Source organism: Schistocerca serialis, chromosome 9 (assembly GCF_023864345.2).
Source record: "Schistocerca serialis cubense isolate TAMUIC-IGC-003099 chromosome 9, iqSchSeri2.2, whole genome shotgun sequence".
Lineage (NCBI taxonomy): Eukaryota > Metazoa > Arthropoda > Insecta > Orthoptera > Acrididae > Schistocerca > Schistocerca serialis.
This window is the reverse complement of record NC_064646.1, coordinates 167841689-167863660: the sequence shown is the minus strand read 5'-3', so window position 1 is coordinate 167863660 and position 21972 is coordinate 167841689. Positions and strand designations below refer to the sequence as shown.

Genomic DNA, 21972 nt, shown 5'->3' with positions numbered 1-21972 from the left:
TGTTCACAGGGGAGGGAGGGGGGGGGGGGGGAGAGTACCTAAATGGAAATACAAAAACTTTTAGAGGCAGGAATGAATTTTATGGCTACTATCAGTCTAGAAGCGTTCCATACGTCTGCTAAATTTCCTTATTTAACTACTTGCATACCAGTCAGTACAACAAAGAAACAGGCATTTTCTGAACATTTCATGACTGGTCTACAAATAATTTCATCATATTTAAAATCAGTACATCAATTTGCATTAGCATCAGCTGAAATTTTCAATTACATACATTTGGCAGGCATGCGCACAATGGAAAGGAACATACATTTCCAGATGTGCATACTGAAAATTATCACCTTAATGAAAGTGTATGTTGTTGCACACAGATATTAACTCTTCCAGCTAAAATATTTAAGAAAGCCTTCTCAGGATAAGCTATTATTTGATTAGAATTAAAGTAGTTCAAAATTTATCACTTCATGGATGTTCAGAACTTGTCCCATTTGGAAATGGTGTGTGTAGTCTGTCCTCTGTGCCTGTACTTTTTCGGTCAGACTTCCAGACAGTCTTCAAGTGCCAGTAAAGCTTTAGAGAAAATTCGGCAAAGTACCTATAAAATTACGATCAATTTCTTTTTGATCCTGAGACTGAAAAATTCCTCTATGAATTCTTTGCTCTGTGTTAAGTCAGAAAAACTGAATGAACATGCATTTTGATAATGAAGGGCTACGAGCCCATAGTGAATGAAATAAACACTCTATTCTAAGGTACTTGTAATTCAGCAACATTGCCTTTATTTACACTGTGCGGTACATTATACAATTCTGAAATATTTCCCTGAAGACTCAACACAGCTTTACAATCTTTAACCTGTATATCCAAATTATGAAGTATAGAAATTAGCAGTTTCAGTATATTTGTCATGAATTTATATCCATATATATGTATATATATATCTGTAAATGTTCCTTATGAATTAATTGGTGTTCTACTTACATTTCACATTCAGACACAAAATATGTATCCTTATGATATATTGGTGTTCTTTAACTCAGAGCACATAAGTACTCTGATAATTTATAATTACAGCTAAATGATAATTATGGGAAGGTACACATTATGTGATCTACACAATTTTACACTAATGTACAATTTTGGTTACAGTAAAACACTTCCAATACCACAATTAAAAACAAAATCTAAAGCTATCCAAACAAAAATCTGCAATCTCAGGGGTATAGACTTTGTATGTAATACTGCTAGTAACCTAAACTGACAACAGGAACATTTAAAAAGCAACTGAACTTAAACAATTGTTTTAAAATACATGAGAAATTTTGATGACCGAGGAGATTGCTTCATACACCAAAACAGTGTAACTCAAGTCCTGCTCTGAACGGAAATTTGTGCACTATAGTAACAATTGATAAAATGAGAAAATTGACATTAAACTCTCATAGTATAATTTTAAAAATATTTCATAAATATCTGAGCTTTTGACAAATTTAATTTCTCAAATATGTACACGATTTGTTTTATTTTAACATTATAATATAAAAAATAGGATCCAGATAAAATATTTTAATTCAGGTCAAAAGGTCAAAACTGTAAAGAAATACACTTTATACATTATGAAGTAATTACTATGATACAACATTTACCCTACACTATACAAAATGGCTTTGCACTGAATCAACTAGATTTGCTGCAATGCTAGTAACTGTCAGACTTTTACTACAGCTTAAGTAACCACATGTCAGTTTTTTTTTTTTTTACATAATGCCACTTTTTCTCTTACTTTCAACACAGTTTTGTTCCACGTAAGATCTTATGAAAAATGTTTAAAAATGTGTCTCTTACAAAACTGTATCAAATATAATGATTTACTGAATATTTCAGTTTTAAGATTTAAGTTGTGGAGAAAATAGAGTTAAAAGAGGCATTAAAAATGCTTGACAGAGGTAATGAGTTTACCCAGGTTAATGCAGGCTACTATAAAGATTGCTATTTATCACACTTCTAATTAAACACATGAAAGCATTTAGTTTCACAATGATGCGTTTATGACAGTACGGTCATTTTTCAGATAATATTTCTTTTTCACAGCAGAGGAACAAAGCTTACTGACAGATGTAACATATTATGTCTTTGTCGGCATTCTTATTTCATAATGATTCAATGTGCTAAGCCATTTACATAAGGAGGTAGCCAACACAATTGTGAAAACATTCACAACTGTTCTTTTGATTTTATTTTCTACTGAAACACATACCAGACTCCAATAAATGTCTGTCCATAATGACCTCACAGATTCCTGAATTTGGCCTGCACATCTAACTAGAATGATGAGTTGAAATAAACTTTCATTATTTTTTTCCCTGCAATTAACATTCAGGATAAAAGAAATACAGTACTGTGAGTACCAAGTAGGCCAGAACAATTTGAACAACAAAGCAGAAATTGATGTTGGGTCTGAAAAAAATTAGATGTGCAACTTTTATGCACAAAGTTTCGTAATGACATTTACTCTGAGACACGCAGTACATACTTCATCGCCAAAAAGGAATTTCAGCATGCCATGTACTGTGCTTGCAATTTTAAACAAATATGGTATACTCCACAAGCAAGTTACATTATTTACCTTGACCCCTGAACAGTTGTAGCTTTATGCTATCAGAATATGTCTACATTCAAAAACACAAGTAAAAACAAAACTATCAGCTTAGTGACACAATTTCTTGCATACGAAATACTTGCTGTTGAAATACACCAATAACTTTATACAACAATTCATACGGGACGCTGAAAAACTAACAAGAGTTACACACACTATGCTAAAAAATTGTTTTTGCAATCCCTTCACAGTTGTAGGAACCTGTACTATCCATCGACTGTTGTTCAGTTCAGTGTTAACAAAGTTAGACGTGTATGTTTAACTATCTGCTAATGTAACCAGGCTTAGTAAAATTCAAAACATCAGAAATTATCAATGAAAAAGAAACTGAACAGTTTGATATCTGTGCTGTTCAAGCCTTCAGAGTACTTCAGGAACAACAAATGCTCAAAGTTTGCTCCACAGTATTGTGAAACAGAACAAACACAGAATACACATGGAAAATATAAATACTGATACAGCATTTATTTACTAAACCTTAAAAGATATGTATATATAAGTACAGAAAACACAAACAAAAACAAACACACACACACACACACACACACACACACACACACACACAAAAATCAACCACATGTGCAAGATTCTCACACACACAGTAATGACTGAAGAAAGAATTTGGTATATTGTCTCAAGAATAAATTATGAGTCTTATTCATTTCAATGTTAACAATTGTACTCTGCCAAGTAATTGTTCAACAATGGGAGTTAACTTCACAAACATATATGAAATCTCTGTACAAAGATATCCAAGATGTAGGTGTTTGCAATGTACAGACACACAAGAGATGTCTTTATCACCGTAAGATGTAAGCCAATTTATCTGAATGGCATACTAATGAAAGAAAGGATTATACAATCCATGTAGGAGGAGAATTACATCATCATAATAAAAATACAATATTACAACAAACACAGAAAATTACAATATTATTTTATGAATATTGTCTAATGTTATTGATTTGTACACAGACATGACAAATTTCAGAAATATTAATGACTTAAAATCTTTTCACAACCACATGCTGTTTCTGATTTCACAACAACGGGGCATATAAACAAATAATAGTGAGTCTCTGTCCACAAAGTATCAAACCCAGAATAGATCTACAGCACATGAAAACTGTCAGGGTTGGAAATGGAAACAGTTGTAATCAAAGTCAATTCAATGTAGCCCACACAAAACCCAATCATTTTTCAATGATGTGGCTTGTACAGGTAACTGAGCTACAAGTATATGTGACTGTACTGATGAGTGCACTTATATCACTTTCAGACAACCACCAACCGATGAAGCTGCTTATGATTTCATCAAATTGCATCTCTTTCTTTATCACAAATTCTTTCAAATGATTATCTACCTGCGACAAAATAATAACTCTGACATCTGGGGCAGAGGCACCAGCAATGTGAATGCAAAATGTAAGAAATAAAATGAAGGGAATAATAACGAATCCTGGGTTTTCAGAATGGTTTTTCCACTATTCCCATACTTTGCTGAACTATTACTTTATTGATAACTGAACTACTAATTCTCTCTGTATGGTTTCCATTTAATTTCTATACATGAATTTTCAGTTACATTGCTGATGAACCTTAAAGAATAAATTCAGTGAACTCTCTTCTTTTTTATTTGCTTATACCTCTTCTTCTGAAATATCACTTTCCATAACACCAACCATTGACTAGCCTGCTAGATATATCTGGAAACGTGTCAAAAAAAAGGTCATAATCATCATCATCAACAACAAAGACCAGAAAATAAATTCAAAAGCTTTCAGCTTCTGAATATACTCCAACTTATTAAGTTCAGTTCACCAAATCTAACATTACAGCAAAGTATTAGTAGTTGTTCCTCCAGTTATATTAATTAGGTTTACAATTAGAAGTTGTGGAAGAACCCCTATAGCACTGGTTTGTGCATAAAGAAAATGCAATGTTGCTGTAAAGTTCATATTCCATACTGGACTGTAGGTCCCCTTCCAACATGCTGGCTAGGTCAGCTGATAGGTCAGAGGATAGGAAGTGTCTCCAATAACATCATGCTTTTAAAGCACTGTGTTTCATTCATCATTAACATGGTAAAAGCAATTATTACAATTTTAAGGGAGTCAGTAGCTCATGATACACTGAAAGTCTGAAGTTAATAAACTTGAGTCTGTAGAATATAGTAATACACACCCAAAATAAAGAAACTATAAAATAATGACACATAGCTGAGTAAAAACCAGCATGTTATGCAATGCTTCCACAACTGTTCATTTACAACCCTTGCACAACAGTTTCATTTTGCTTGTAAATGATCCTTACATTAAAGGTTCGAAATACAACATACAAGTATGCATCAAAGTCAAGAAATAATGAAAACAGCTTCTCACACACTTGCATGGCAAGCTTTGTAGGAACTCCCACCTAAATAAGAATGTAAGCCACATGAAAAAATTTATGAGACCATTGCTGCAATTACTGAAGACAGGATAACAAATTTTTGGGAATAGGTTAGTTTTGCACATAGTTGAGACTTTTCAACAATAATTTAAGAAACCTGAAATTGACTTCCAAGTTTTAAAAAAGTTATGACAATATCATACAAAATTCCCTAAAGCATATGGATTTAATTAAATATAGCAATTGTTTGTTTGTACTCTGCCTCCAACAATATTCTTCCAGAATGTTTCTACTATGATGGCAAGTGCCTCAATGTCTCACAAAATGGCAGATGACTAAATAATCCATGCGCTCTAAATAATTTTGGTGCCATCATCATTACAAGTTTGGCACAGGAGGTCATGAAATTCAAGACAATTCCTAAAAAAATGAGGCTGTGTGTATCATATTTGATTTTTCATATCTTTAATTGTTTTTAAAATTGCAAGGAGTTGGAGCCACAAATTACATTCACAAGAATTTTACACACGAAATAATTTGTGACAATGTGAGTTTCCTGTGAAACATTTTTATCTATCAATTTTATAGTGAGGAAATGGTTATAAAACCTTGTTCGATGGTTTAATTTATGGGCTGTCCTTTCAAGCATTTCTCCATCAACACTGCAAACTTATTATAGGTGCTGATAATTGTAAACTGTGATACATTTCTTTTTCTTTTTTTTTTTGCACCCAAAAAAAGTCAGTAAATACAGATTCAAACTCTACAGACATATCATATTTATTCAGTAGCATTGCAGTCAATGTAGACATATACCTGGGATAACAATGATTTACAAAACATTTTGTGTGAAACAAGTTGTTCTCAGTTTTGTTTTACTGCCCAAATGAAAGGCGACTGTTGTTCTGATGTGAAGCTTGTACGCTCGCACAATGAAAACATGAGCTTTGCACAAGCAACACTGCAAGTTAACATACAAAAGTATTTGATATTTTGCATAAACAGCCAATTTTATTTGTTGATATCATCACTTATTGCACAATGGATCCATAAATATCAGTGAAGCTCAATTATGAAAGCATTAGATAGTAGACAAACAAACAACTGCTCAGAATTTCACAATATTAACATAGTACGTATAAAAACATGTGGCTCACATTTATACAGGTTATGAGCAGTGGAAACACAATGTGTAGCAAATTTCTGCATGAAAATATGAAACAGAATGGCCATCTCACAAAACATGCCACCTCTGCTTCAAAACTTAATGTTCAAAGGCAACTGTTACTGGCAATACACAAAACTTTGGGCAAGTGACTAGAATCATACGTAATAGGAATAACTGTCAATACTGACAGCACTTAACAGGTAACAGTGACAGTGACAATCAAATGTTTTCACTTTGTACATTCTCTGCTCTAGTATGCATGCCAGAAGCACAATTGAAGTCTAAAATGTCCTTCAAGAACAGTCACAGAAAGCTTGAGAAACAAGCACCATACATAGCTTGAACAAAGATCACAAGTGCATCACTCATAACAACTGTACATAATATTTACATTCAGATCATCTCTCTCAAAGTCTGATAATTATACATTTTTCTTTACAAAATGTACAGTTACTCAGAATTTAAGTACCAGGTGCATTGCCTGTTGCAGTTATGAGACTCTCGTGACAGATCAAGAAGCAACAGATTTCTCAGTCTCTGGCTATTGGTCAATAGCCTTGTCTCGAACTAAAAGAAAAAAATTAGTCTTCTTTAGAAGAGACAGTCATTCATAAAAATAGTTTCATCTGCTACTGAGTCATCGCACTTAAAATGCTTTGCAGAACAGATAGTTGAAAACTTCACTTTATATAAATAAATAAAATTATCAAAAGCAGATGAAACTTCTTTTCGAATTTCCACACAACTGATGCACTTTACATCTGCCATAAAGCTGTGACTTACACATGAAGACACGAATAGTTTCAGCCGACACACTATCACTTCCTCTTGCATTATACACTGCAATTACTCTTGAATGTGGAGAAGAGTGAAAGCTGTCTGTCATTCGCCAGACTGGTCAGGGAGAGATCCCTCAAACAGGCACAAAGCCCTGTGTACAAACTCGTATTGTTCTGCAGTCTGTATCATACCACCCCTAAAAAAAAAAGAGAAAAAGTTATCAGATGGTTCAAATGTTAAAAATACATGTATGGTCTAATAACACATACTGCGCTGAAACATCTCAGGATAAACAAGTGAAAATAAACAACTGTGATAAAGGAAGTATTGAAGAGTTAACAAGCACTGTGGGTGTCTAGCACTGTTGTGTGGCTTTTGGAAAAAAAAGAATGAGAAAGAAAGAAAGATACAGATAAAATTGTGTGTGTGTGTGTGTGTGTGTGTGTGTGTGTGTGTGTGTGTGTGCGCGCGCGCGCGCGCGTGCGTGCGACGTAACATGCTGAGATCAAATGATTTAAATTTTCTTTCTTATACAATTTTATACAGCAATCTGATCTCTTACCTGTCGTATCGCATCTGGCACACAATACCCAGGATGTCAACATTATCATTGTGCAGCAGTTGTGCCATGCCAACGGCAACTGCAATGAAGCATCCAGTGCGGCCAATTCCTGCACTGCAGTGTACTACGACAGGAGGATCTCCTGAGCCGACTTGGCGATACTCGGCAACCTCACTTGCCATAGCAACCAGTGCCTGAGCACTAGAGGGGGTTGCGTGATCTGGCCAAGTGTCATACCATAAGTGCAAAATTCGTCTTGTCTCATCACCACGCTGAAAAGAAGTTCATGCTACTTGAAACTGTCATAAATAATGACATTGATTATAACATTAATCAAAAACATAATACTTTGTATATGTAGGGCATTCACAGTCGAAATATTCCATGTTGTCTAAGGACGGCTGTGACTGTTTAAAAATCTTCATTCAAAGACATGACCAGCTGTGTCTTTGAATAAAGATTTTAAACCATCACAGTGGTCCTTCTTATTCAATATTCATCAAAAGTACATGAAAACCAACAACATTTACATCACTGCCGACAAGAGTTCACTGTTAGTGTTATCTGTCTTTGCCAAAATGCTGTTATGGAAAGCTGCAAAGACAGAGTGATTACTCATCCAAGTGCGAACCTCGCCGACTCACCACCCGCAGACACACAAAAGGAACAAATTTGAACACATACTACGGAATTATTAGTTTTCCCCTTTTCTTGACCTTGGCTGTTTCTTTATGGAGGATAGGTCTCATCAGAAACTCCGTGGCACAAGACAAGTGCTATATGCAGACGTGTCCTTTCACTCTGCCGAAAGGTAGAGACAGTGTAAAATCCACAGAGCCCCACAGAAACCAATGTGCAGCACTGTTTTGATTGCTGGAAAGAATGAATATAGCCATTTTTGGGCTTAAAGAGGTTTGTATTACAAGTCTTACATTACATATTACAGCCTTGTTTTTCTGCACCTTTGATTAAGGGGAGGGTAGATGCCCTGCCACCACCGCCCCGTTTTTTGAATTGTGTAACTGATGCAGTACTGGAGTCCCTGCCTGACAGTCACCTAGTCACATGTGGGAATCTGCCTAAAAACCACACGCAATCTGGCCGGCGTACCGACCCTTGCTGTTAGTTAAACCAATGGGCGGATACAGTCCAGGGATGGCACACATCCCTGTCCCAGAGAGAGTGCTTCAATGTGCAAGGCTATCTAGGCAGTTCTTGTATTTTATGGTCCAGCAAACTTAATGCTTTCTTGCCAAATTATAATTCAATATGAAGATCACAACACACAACCTCTCCCCATTGGTTTACTTGCATGAAAATTGACAGACACTGAAATCATGAATGCAAACTATAATTTTTAAGAAATATGACATGTAGTGCAGGAAACGTGCTCAAGGCAAGAAACCAGGATATCATGAGAGAAGAGACTATGGAGGAAATAAGATATGCACATGGCAAGGTGATATACATGTACAGAGTTTTGAGGCCACAAGATCATGTGCAACCGAACTGATTCTTCAAAAACAGTGGTACCACACCCCCATAAAAATGGTAGAGAGTAATATAGACAACGTGAAATCAATTTACATTGGCCAAGTTGGGGATGCATATCATAAGCACAAAATAGAGCAACTTCTGTTGCTATGAAGGGGTACCTCACTGTGAACACTACATCTAGAAAGGGTGAAAGTGTAACAAAATTTCTTACAATTCAACCCCTGTTAGCAATGAAAGGAAAAACTTGTCTACTGCAGCAACATATAAAAAAAGAACAATAAATGTTGCAAATAAATTTTAGGCCAACTGATAAAGAATGGACTTTTTAATCTACAACCACCAAAACAGTAAAATGTATATAATGTGTATTATGTTTATAGATGAGCAATGATGATGCTTTGTAAATACAGGTTAAATGTGTCTGGTATAAAAAACCTCTTAAACGGAGGAATGCTTCAAATGGAAAACATAAAATAATAATTGAAAAAATACAATAATACAAAAAAGGGAAGAAATAAAAAATGGAAAAACTGCATCCTCACAGTTGATGATACTGCATTTTTGTCAGTTTCTGATTCATGATATGCTCCAATTTATTAGACCTAAGCTGCTGCACTATTATGTGCAAGAAGTTAGTTCCAAATGGTCATGGTGCTTTTAAAGTGCACTAACAATGAGTGGCAAACCCATTCCATGACTAATTTTAAACATCAAACTACTATACTCCGACTAAAAATACTTTGTGATTAATGTTTCAGTGAATCAAGTGGTAGGGACCAGGCATCAAACAATTACAGCTGTTTCTCAAGCTCCACGTGCTTATTGTGTTGCCTGTTCTGCTGGCATGAGCAGCAGAGCCCTGTCAGAAAAACTATATCTACTGCTGAAGTTAGTACTTTGGTACATATTTTACTTGCTGTACAAAAATATCGAAAGGAACATTATCAGATCACAGTCTTCATAAAGTGTTCATAAACAAACTATTTGGTTAAAATCTTTTGATTCCTTCACATCTTAGCCGCCCGGGGTGGCCGAGCGGTTCTAGGCGCTTCAGTTTGGAACTGCGCAACCGCTATGGTCGCAGGTTCGAATCCTGCCTTTGGCATGGATGTGTGTGATGTCCTTAGGTTAGTTCTAGGGGACTGATGACCTCAGAAGTTAAGTCCCAAAGTGCTCAGAGCCATTTTAGCCATTTCACATCTTATAGTCTCACATCACAATTTGCCTTTAGTGATGTTCTGAGCTTAAGAAACCTACAGCACTGAATTTGGAGAGCTATCAGTGAAAATTTGGTTGCTTAACTTCAGTGGGCTTTCAATGATATGTTACTGCACACAAAATGCAGCCATCATACCAAAAATGTTTTTAAGGATGAAAGGAGAGTCATATCTCTCTATATTGTGGAGTAAATATAAATTATACACTCCTAGTACACCACTGTGCACCACAGTCAAAGTTGTCCTTGTGAACTATGCTGAATTCATTAGTGTCTTTAGTGCTTTGGTTTATTGTGCAATTTACCATATCAATCAAACCCACAACATAAGTTGCCACCAGAGTAACAGTGCACTGTAACATGATTAAATGATACAAAGTTATCTGCACAGCACATTAGTGTAAAATTAAAGCACAGGACTAGTAATGGTGAAAGTTGTGAGTCAAGTACAGATTCACACTTTTTAAGCTTGTTTATTATTTTTCTATGTTCTCACAGGAATGTGACCAAAAATTAATGACTCAGATGTCGATTTTTGAGTGCTATGTCAAAAGCAAATTTTGACAGTATTGTTCAGCTTGATAAACCAAGGGTAAATGCAAGCCATTCTATGAGTACAGGCTGAACAGATGATTCAGTAACTGGCACCATCTCACAACCTCCCACAACCTACTGGAAAAGGTAGTAGACTGACTCTTCTCCATGGCAACTGTATGTTGTTTATAATGAAGAAAACCACTGATTACCGTGAATAAATGAACCAAGACACACTTTAGCAGTGGTTTGACGACTCGTTTTTTAGAAACATGAGCAAGCCTTCAGTGATAGTTACGGACAATGCCCTGCATTATTCAAGTACTCTTGATAAAATGCCCACAGTAGCTTCCAGGAAACAAAGACAATATCAACTGGCAACAATGAAAAGACATTACCATACCTGATGACAGCAGAAAGCATTCTCGTGATTCATAATAAACCACCTTTATCACTAAACTGAGGTTACGAAAGTCATGGGATAGTGACATACACATATACAGATGACAGTAGTACCGTGTACACAACATCTAAAAGGGTGGTGCACTGGGAGAGTTGTCATTTGTACTCAAGCGATTCCTGTGAAAAGGTTCCCAATGTTGTTATGGCTGCACGACTGGAATTAACAGACTTTGAGCGCAGGATGGTAGTTAGAGGTAGATACGTGGGACACTCGATTTCACAAATCGTTAGGGAATTCAATATTATAAGATACACAGTGTCAAGAGTGTGCCAACAATACAGAGTTTCAGGCATTACATCTCACCACAGAGAAAACAGTGACCAAGGGCAGCAGCTTTTGCATACAGTTGTCAATGCTAACAGACAAGCAACACTGTGTAAAATAACCACAGAAATCAATGCGGGATGTATAACCAACACATCCGTTAGGACTGTGCAGTGAAATTTGGGGTTAATGGGCTATGGCAGCAGATGCCTTTGCTAGCAGCACATCACCTGCAGCGCCTCTCCTGGGTTCATGACCATATCGATTGGATCCTAGATGACTGGAAAACTGTAGCCTGGTCAAATGAGGTACGATTTCAGTTGGCAAGAGCTGATGGTAGGGTTCATGTGTGGTGCAGAACCCTTGAAAGCATGGACCCAAGCTGTCAACAAGGCACTGTGCAAGCTGGTGGTTGCTCTATAATGGTGTGGAATGTGTTTATATGGAATGGACTGGGTCCTCTGATCCATCTAAACCAATCACTGACTGGAAACCGTTATATTCATTTATATGGAGACCATTTGCAGCCATTCACGGACATCATGTCTCCAAACTACACTGGAACTTTTATGGATTACAATTTGCCATGTCACTTGGCCACAACTGTTCGCAGTTGGTTTGACGAACATTCTGGACAGTTCGAGAAAATGATGTGGCTACCCAGTTTGTCTGATACGAATGACACTAAACATTTATGGGACATAATCAAGGTCAGTTTGTGAACAAAATCATGCACCGGCAACACTTCTGCAATTATGGACAGCTATAGAGGCAGCCTAGCTCAACATTTCTGCAAGGGACTTCCAACGACTTGTTGAGTCCATGCCATACGAGTTGCTGCACTATGCTGGGCAAAAGATATCAGGTGGTATCCTGTAACTTTTGTCACCCTGGTGAACAGTTTTAGACAAACTGGCAAAAACATATGGTCATAGGATCCTCAGACTATCATCGCACCAATGCCACTTTGATTCCTTTGAACACATGTGGGCTCAAGTTAAAGCTTACGTGGCAAAATGTTAGCAGAAGTGGAAAGACTGACAAAGCATGCTATAAACCACACTTCATCATCAGACTGGCACAATATTGTAAAGTACATGAAGAAAGTAATAAAGAAAGTATGAGAGAATTTATTGGTTAGTTTGCACCATGCGTGTGACTGAATGCTCATACAACTACTGTTATTTGTCTCAAAACGCATGTTTACGGTATCTCAAAACATAGCCATCACTGCAGCAGAAGGAGTCCCCAGCACTGACGTCTCCCCACTACCTACAAAGATGTTGGCAGAGAACTTGTATGGTTTTTGGTGGACACACAACTGTCCGTCACATGTGTACGTAGCATATAGTGTTCAAGCTGGCAACTGCTCCACACGACTGCCATCTGTCAGTCACAAAGCAGTTTTAACTGGCGGACACTAAATATGTTACGGAGGGAGAAAAAAGTATGACACGTTAGATGAAACAGAGAAAAATCCACTGTAATCTTTGGTAAATTGTCCAAATGACTGGACATAAACATCTTATCTCACAGGTGTTTAATCAACAGTAGCTCAAATATGTCGATTGTTGTTCATGTTGTGTAGTGATACAGTGGTTGAAAAACCAAGGAGAAAAAAATGTTGTAGGAATAAAGAACAAAAAGAACACTGAGTGAGTTTTTTAAACTGGTATTCGGTTCATGTTATTTATACCTTCCAAACAATACTCAATGTGGGGCAACGCCAATTACACTGTACAAACAGGACATCAAAGCAGTGGGCTGCTTTACTCATCCTGTTGTACTGTAAAACTTTAATGTTGAGAGAAAGTATCAAAATAACTGGACTAAACAAAGAAGCTCAAAATTAGTGTGAGGACAGCAGATAAAACAGTCACAATATTTAACAGTACTTACTGTAACAATGAGCTCCCTCAGTGTGTACCCATCACGAGGACATGTAGCAGTAATACGGACTTCAATGTCACCATATACAGAAGGTTCGTCAGCTTCATCTTCTGGAAAATACCGCTCACACTTGGGACGGCCTTTCTCCCACAGTTTTGTAATCATTACTATGACAGTACTTCCCTCCGACCACACCATAAGCCAGAAATCTGAGACGGTATGTGGAAGAGGACCCTGTGTTGCAATATAAGCCTTCTCTTCACTGTCAAAGCCCTGTGTACACACATACACACAAAAAGTTTTAATCAAGTTAACAGTTATACAGTAGTCACTATGATGAAAAGCTATACTTAAAAAAATGTCGTGACCAACATTACAGTATTTAATGACAATTACCAGTTTATTCATAACTATTCTGACTCTGTTTAAAAAAATGACGTCATTTAACTTATCTCTAAATTTAGGAAATGGTTGGAGGGGAGGGGAGGGGTGGGGTGGGGAGTGGGGAGAAGCAAATGACACAAACATTGTAGTTTCAAACTGATATTATTTCCACAGCACTTTGAGGATTTTGTTAATGTCTACCACACGGACTACAAGCAATGACCTCCAGTGTGACTTGATTACCATCTGGTCTTCAACAAGACTAAGATGACTTAGTAGGTAAACTAATATCACAGTCAGATTTATGTCAAAATTTGCAAATTCTTTTGCTCATATATTACAACCAGTACCTAAAGCTCAGTTCCACAAGACTGGTACAGCAGACTAAATGAATTTTGTCTAGTTTAAAAAATAATAAGTAACTAAATAAAAAGTTGAAAAACAATGCACATTTGACATTGCTGTTATTTCTTTACTGACACTTCTGTTGCTCTGCAACTTCGTATTTCCCCCATATTTCACATTCAGAACTGATGATGAGAAAATTCTGACATGAAGGTATTTCTTACCACCTTCTTTCATTTAATACACCACCACATTTCTCTTTGTTTAACAATGCATTTTTAGCTTCTAACTTCCCTTTTGGAGACAGCTCCTAATCGTATGTGGCACTATCACCTCTTGGATTCAGTGCCTTCAATATTGAGTATTTCAGTCATTTCTAACCAATTAAAATGTGTGTGTAAAAGTTTAATGACAATTTTATACATTACAAGATCTTCATGCATTTATCCTGTTCATGGTTTCAACTGGTGTCTGCTTCATATCTTAATAGGAAGTACTGAAACACACACAGGTTGTACATCACCTGTGTGGTGAAACTCAATATACGGAATAATGTTTGGAGCTTGAAACACATCAAAAATTAAGAGAGATGATTCCAAAAAACTAATTGTTAGTTCAGTTTCTAATGAAGTCCTGGAGCAAACTGCCATTTCAAAGAGCACTGCACAAGTAAGAGAATTACACTTCCCTCATGTGCACTACAGTTGCTATGACTGCACCCATACCCAATTGTGTTCCAGTGTTGATCACATAAACTCAAAGCACCAATGAGTTACAAATTCAAACTGATATACCAATGGTTGGCCAGACAGCTTTTACTTATTACTTCGGTTCTCATAAGTTAATATGCAATGAGATGGAACAAGTGAATTAAGTACAGTAAAGTAGAACTGTTACTTTTCCTTGTTCATGTGTAGCCAGCACTTTGCTCCATACGCACATGGTTGTGTTCAGGTTACACGTATGGAGGCGAGATGAAGTGTAACTGCTGAATATGCATAACACCACTTCTTGGCTGGTGAACTTGCGATGGATGTCTCCCCAGATTCTAATTATTCTGAATTTTGTATTGTAAATCCCAAACAGATCACCAAAGTGACACCTGATAAATTCCATCAACCAAAATAAAAAGATTTCCTTCCTTGTCCAAGACTTCCCCCAATTTTGGAACTGAAGAGTCACATTTATCTCCACCTCCTCACTTTTCTACCAATCTCTTAAAATTGTATTAAGGCCACACTTTAAAATTATGACTGATCTGCAAGTTTAAATGTCAATCAAACATTAGGTGATAACTGAATTGTAACTTACTCGAACATAGTTGGCATTGATGTAAGTGGTGAGAGGATCTGCAAGGGGTGAGGCAGGCGGTAAACAAACTCTTGTACGTTCATTGGGCAAGATGGAGCGGTAACGGTTTTTTGTGCCACTGCCAGCCACATAGGCACGTTCTGGATGGTTGCTTGGGAGCTCCCAAAATTCCCGATGCAATGCTCTTACATCACGGAGAGAAGCTCGAAGCTGCCGTCGAGAGAGTACATTGCCAGCAGAAAGAAGAAATTCGTCCGTTGTGCTGCAAGAGACACAATGAGTCATTAATCTTAATATAAAATTATAGTGATTGCAATCAACAAATAATAGCTTTTAGGCAATATAAATGTTGTTACTGACTTGGTGAAAAATATAATTGAGTTGAAGCTGGAATAATGTAGTAAAAGTTCAAAAACTCATTAAATATTTAGTAATATACAATCTCTCAATAAGAATTTTTCTTAATAACATATTAAACGAGTATGAAGGACTGAGAATAACAGTGATTTCACACTTGAAGTTATTCTTATTTTCGACATTAAGTTGAGCATTTATTTTAACATTGGACGACACCACCAAGAGAAGCTTCACTTTATTAGTATTTAAGCAATTGGAGCTAGCCAACTTGAATCACATTGACATAAAGTAATACACACCACAGATGATAAAGACTCTATTGCCTGCATACATTTGGTCTCAGTTATATTACCCAAACACAGCTATCGGTGGAAAAATTTTCCACATCAAGGTAAAATCAGACAATCAACACTCCACATAGGAATATCAACAATGTAGGAAAAGATAGACTGCTACTTACTGTAATTGACATTAAGTTGCAGACAGGCACAATTTAGAGAAACTTACACAAAGCTTTTGGCCACAACTTTCATCAGCAAAAGATAAACGGAGAGAGACACACCATTCAAACAAGCAAGTAAGCACGCCTTACGCACACGACTGCCAACTGCAGCAGCTCAGGTCAGATTCTGTCTTTTAATTGTTCCTGTCTGCAATGTAATGTGTCTTCCACACCAAGGTAATGTTCTTTACAATTCGTCATTAATCAGTTATCACAGTGCTTCTACTGGAAGGACAGAATTCTAAAGGCAGAGACCGCATTTCCCCTTTTTTCCTAGTTCTCACTCAAAGGTTCAAATTATCATTGATAAAAATTATTCAACATATCAGTGATAAAAATTACTTATTTCCATGGTAATATGGAACTACAGGTGGAAATCAAAGTATGTTACAAGGAAAGATTACCATTCAGCACACAGAAGAGCCATTATCAGTACATACACTGACAAAAAATGTACTGATGCTAAAACACAGAAGCACCCAACCCTCTTAGCTTCCAAATGTGCTAGTGACTGCCATCTATCTTCTTGCTACATCTCCCTTGACATTTATAATTCTCATTTACCATTATTTTTAGCCTGGAATGTTTATCCCTCCTATTTTTTACTAATGGATCACTTTACCTAGAGAATTCATTGATTAAAGAAGCACTTTACTTTGAAGATTCATTAGAGGACTCTTCAACATGCCTGTGATATCAACCTCTTAAAGAGAGTAAAAGATTTTTGAAAGAAAACAAACTCATAAATTTTGTTACTTGCAACTCACTGAAAAATTATGGTGCTTCATAAACAATAAGTTGAAAGCACCATTGTTGTTAGAATTACATTGCAGAGATGTGACCGCCCTATACTGTGTGTCACAACATAGGTAATAAATTGAAGCATTTGACAAAAAAAGAAAGAAGTGAATTGCCGTAGCCTCCATGCAATAATGAAGAAATGTGAGAATATTACTCTGCTAAGCCTGCTGGTGTGTGTGGGCCTGGAAACTATTTGCAGATAGTTATAGAACAGAGGACCCCATATGTATCATGCCTGTGGGTCTAGCAGCAGGTTAATTAGGTAATAAAACATTCTTCATGTCAGAGCTGTTAACTGGATACTATAAGCTGCAATAATATTGAAGTATTCATTTTTTGTCATATTACTTTACAATTTCAGAAAGGTCACATACACAAGTTAGCAACTTCACAAGGGCAGCTAAACAGAGATAAAAGTGGGGATCTGAAACTGCACAAAAATATGAATGAAAAGCTTAACAGTTGGATTACACTTCCAACAGAAAACGCAAATCCTTGACATTTGTTGCAGAAGAACAGTGTATACTGAATGCTTGACTGTGAAAAAGTCACTTGCTAATAGTTACATCCAAAGAACTGAGTATTATTAGTGCAAAATTGATGACACTAATGAAAAAACTGTAAATAAACTCATTCTTGGGCCATACTCAACTTTATTTTTCCTGTCTCAAATTAAATTTCTTCCTTGAAAGGTGTCACTAATAGAATAGTGCTATTTATTGTGTACAAGTCACAGAATGCCCACAGAAAAAAAAATTCTAAAAACAAGACAATCAAACTAGGAAACTGTTCACTACTGACCACCTCTTATCAAGGTCTCAAACAATCTTTACAGATATCCAAATATTACTTACAGCCCCTACTCTTGCAACCTAGAACTCCCACGTAACATAATTCAGAGAAACTGTCTGAAAACAAGAACATTCAAGGCACTGAGAACCTTAAGGCCCAAAGCACATACACAAAGTTCAAAGAGAAATATATGTTTATGAAATCAAATACACAGACAAACCACACAGTGTCATAGGTCTAAATTTTTTTAACCATGCCCTAACATCTTATACCTCATAAAAATAAAAAAATAAAAAAGTATGCAATTTATATGACAAAGTACTAATTAATATCTGGGATTATATCTGTTTTTATTAATGTTAATTAACAAAATACACTAGTGACAAGCGTGTTTTTACAGGTGTAAAGTTTGAAATTAATGTGAAACTAAAATCAGGACTAAAAGAATAGATACTAAACGTACTACACAGACAGTTATGATCTATGGTCCTCATTACCATTATTTTCATTAAGCACATTCTGCAGTTTTAGTTTCAGATAAAACTGCTGATATACCTCTGATTACAAAGTACTACTACTACATACATACATACATACATAAATACATGATGTAGACACCAAATCATGTTGGCACCCTATATAACAATTGAGCAGCACAGAGTAATAAAATTACTCTCTATGCTTTGGGCCAACTTGAAAATGAATATATGACACTATTTTTCATGAATGTTCACATATACAATGTGGGCCTACAGAAACAGACAAAGCTGGTTCATCATTAGATCAGCGGATGTCAAGAACATGCTACACTCCCAAAATCAATGACTGTGTGCTTTTGCCCCTTATGGTTCTTGGCACCCCATCTGAACAAATTTCTCATTGACCAGTATCACAAAGTATGCAAACATATAAAAAGTTCTTACCATTCTCGAGTAGGTGTAACAACAGGCACGTGTCCATCAGTGCGTCCGTGTGATGATGGATGTAGCTCTATAGTGAGACTGGCACTTGAACCACGCCTTTCCAAAAGACCCTTGATACGACCACCAGACCCAACACATCGGCGCACAGGAGTGGCAGGGTCGGAGGCAGGAGCTGGCGGCACGGCAGGTTTTGTGATGGTGACAGGTTCTGGTGTTGGAGTTGGGGTAGGAGGCAAAGATGCCTTTTTCTCTTCAGCTTGCTGTACATGTGCCTCCAGTGGGGAAGGAGGCTGCAACACTGGGTGGAATACCCAACGACCGCCAGCACCAGTACTGTCACCATCACCAGTCGGTGCCCCAGACTTTATACCAGGGCTCGCACGGCCACTTCCACCCTGGGAGGATAGCATCTGATTCTTCAACCACAGCAGGACCTGAATCACAAAATTTATGTGCTTAACATATGGTTAGTTTTATGAATAACAAAAAACCTTCAAATCATCTTAGCTCAACAGATTAAAAGAAAATCAGGGGGATTATTTAAAGTTAATTGTTCAATGGTCTATAAGACATTGTAGCAGCCAAAATGCAGCTCCACTGTGAGTGCTGTTCTCAAACAGCGGATGAATTGGTTGTCGCATATAAGCAGCTGGAAATCGCCCTGACTACTGCAAATGATTGTCAGCTGCTGCAAATCAGTGTGTTGGAAGAACTCCCGAGAGTTGTATACCTGTGAACCCTTTACCAGAGGTACCTCAAATACTGTTCTCCTCTGTGGATCCTGTCTCCTCTACAGAAAGTACAAGATCTGTTATTACTCGTCCACTTGACTGCAATCAGCTTGTCAGTGGTAGATCTAGGCATGCCCTACAGGGTGGATGGAGAGGTGCTATCTTTCACTGAAACTGACCCAGTGGGACTCACTTCACCTGTTTTGGGGAAATCTGTTTTGTCCAGTGTCAAGAGGAGGCAAACACAAAAGAGTAGGGGTGTATTAATCATCAGCAGTTCAAATGTACGATGAGTGACGGTACCCCTTAGGCAAATGGCAGCAAGAGACAGGAAAGGACACCACATGCACTCAGTGTGTATGCCTGGGGACCTCACTTGACATGCTGAAGAGGCTATTCCAGCAGCCACTGACGGAACAGGGTGCAAACAACTGCAGATTGTGGGGCTCATTGGAACAAATGATGCCTGTCGTCTTGGGTCTAAGGTCATTCTTGGGTCATTCCAGTGACTGGCAGAGAAAGTTAGAAGACTAGCCTTGCGCATGGATTGTCGACTAAGTCACAATTTGCAGCATTGCCCACAGAACTGATTGTGGCCCCTTGGTTCCGTGTCGAGTGGACAGACTGAACCACATACTTCGCAAGTTCTGTTACAAGCTAGGCTGTGACTTTCTGGACTTGTTCCATAAGGTAGGGTCCCCTAAATGGGTCATATGTGCACTACACATCAGAAGCTGCTACTTAGGTAGCTGACTGTGTGTGGGATGCACGCAAGGTATTTTTTAGATCAGGTGACTCTCTCCATCCAATCCAGATAACAATATATGTAGGAAACACAGAAGTATCAGTGTAAGATCAAAAGAAATGCCTCCCACAGAAGGGAGTATTATAATCCTAACTGACGAAGCACTCGCACCAAACTACTACAGTTTGAAGCACTACTGGAAAGCAGCAAAGCTCACATAATACTAGGCACAGAAAGCTGGTTGAAACCTGAAACTGATAGCAGTGAGATGTTTGGGGAAAATTTAAGTGTATATGAAAAGGATAGACAAATGGGAAATGGAGGTGGTGTATTTGTTGCAGTAAACAAGGAGCTCAAAAGCACAGAGATAGAAACTAAAGCTGCATGTGAGACTGATTGGATAAGATTCAGTGTAATGGGTGGGCATAAAATGACAACAGATTCATCTACCCACCAGATGGATCTCAGGATGTAACAAAAACTTTAGAGAAAACCTCAGTTCACTTGTATGTAAGTTCCCCAACCATACTGTAATCATCAGTGGAGACTTTAATCATCCAACAATTAATTGACAAAATTATAGTTTTGTTAGTGGTGGATATGATATCCCGTACAATTTTATTAAATGCCTTCTCTTAAAACAACCTAGAACAGATAGTTAGGAAACTACTCATGATGAAAATGTATTGGATCTAATGACGACAGATAGACCTGATCTCTTTGGGCACGTCCACACCGAAACTGGTATCAGTGACGCAGTTGTGGCAACAATGATTACCCAAGTACAAAGGACAACTAAAATGACCAGACATATTTATATGTTCAATAAACTAGATAAAAAACCAGTAGTGTCATATCTCAGTGAGGAACTCGAAACTTTCAGCACGGGGCAGGAGCATGTAGAGGAGGAACTCTGGCTCAAGTTTTAAAAGAATATTAGGATAGGTATTTACCCAGTAGAACAGTTCATAATGGGAAAGAACCTCCATGTCATACAGTCACTGTAAAGAATCTTCTAAAGGAACAAAGATTACTGCTTAATAGGTGTGTAACAAAGAGTAATGCTATAGGTTGAGACATGCTAAATGAAACACATGTGTGTGTCAAGAGAACAATGTGTGAAGCCTCAATGACAACCATAACAGAATACTGTCATGTGATCTTTCACAGAACCCAAAGATATTCTGATCACATATAATGGCTGTTAGTGGCATCAAAGTTAGCATCCAGTCCCTAGTGAATGAGACAGGAACAGAAACGGAGAGTAGCAAAGCAAATGTTGAAATGCTTAACTCAGTTTTCAAATGTTCCTTTACAAAGGAAAACCCAGGGGAGTTGCTCCAATTTAATCTTTGTACCACCGGAAAGATGAATGAAATAAGTATTGGTGTCAATGGTGTTGAGAAACAGTTTAAATCACTAAAACTGAACAAAGCTCCAGGGCCCAATGGAATCACTGTCAGATCCTACACCAAATTTGCGGCTGAGTTAGCCCCTCTTCTAACTATAATCTAAAACAAAAAAACCGTGCAGGATTAATGGAAAAAGGCACAGGTCAGATCTGTCTACAGAAGGATAGTAGAAGTGATCCACAAAACTACTGTCCACTATCCTTGACATCTTCCAATATCTTGGAACATATTATGAGCCCAAACAA

At 37.3% G+C, this 21972-nt stretch overlaps 1 protein-coding gene across 6 annotated transcripts in view; it reads right to left on the bottom strand.

Moving 5' to 3' along the window:
* Positions 1 to 745: 745 nt before the first annotated feature.
* LOC126418588 (tyrosine-protein phosphatase non-receptor type 7-like) overlaps positions 746 to 21972 on the bottom strand; it is a 370145-nt gene continuing 348918 nt past the window's right edge. For all 6 annotated transcript variants that reach the window (XM_050085413.1, XM_050085416.1, XM_050085412.1 and 3 more), the window contains 5 exons: positions 18840 to 19273; positions 15465 to 15726; positions 13434 to 13697; positions 7561 to 7832; positions 746 to 7194 (listed from right to left, as the gene is read on the bottom strand). In XM_050085413.1, coding sequence (XP_049941370.1) covers positions 7101 to 7194; positions 7561 to 7832; positions 13434 to 13697; positions 15465 to 15726; positions 18840 to 19273 — 1326 coding nt within the window. In that variant the 3' untranslated portion in view covers positions 746 to 7100. The remainder of the gene's footprint in view (positions 7195 to 7560; positions 7833 to 13433; positions 13698 to 15464; positions 15727 to 18839; positions 19274 to 21972) is intronic.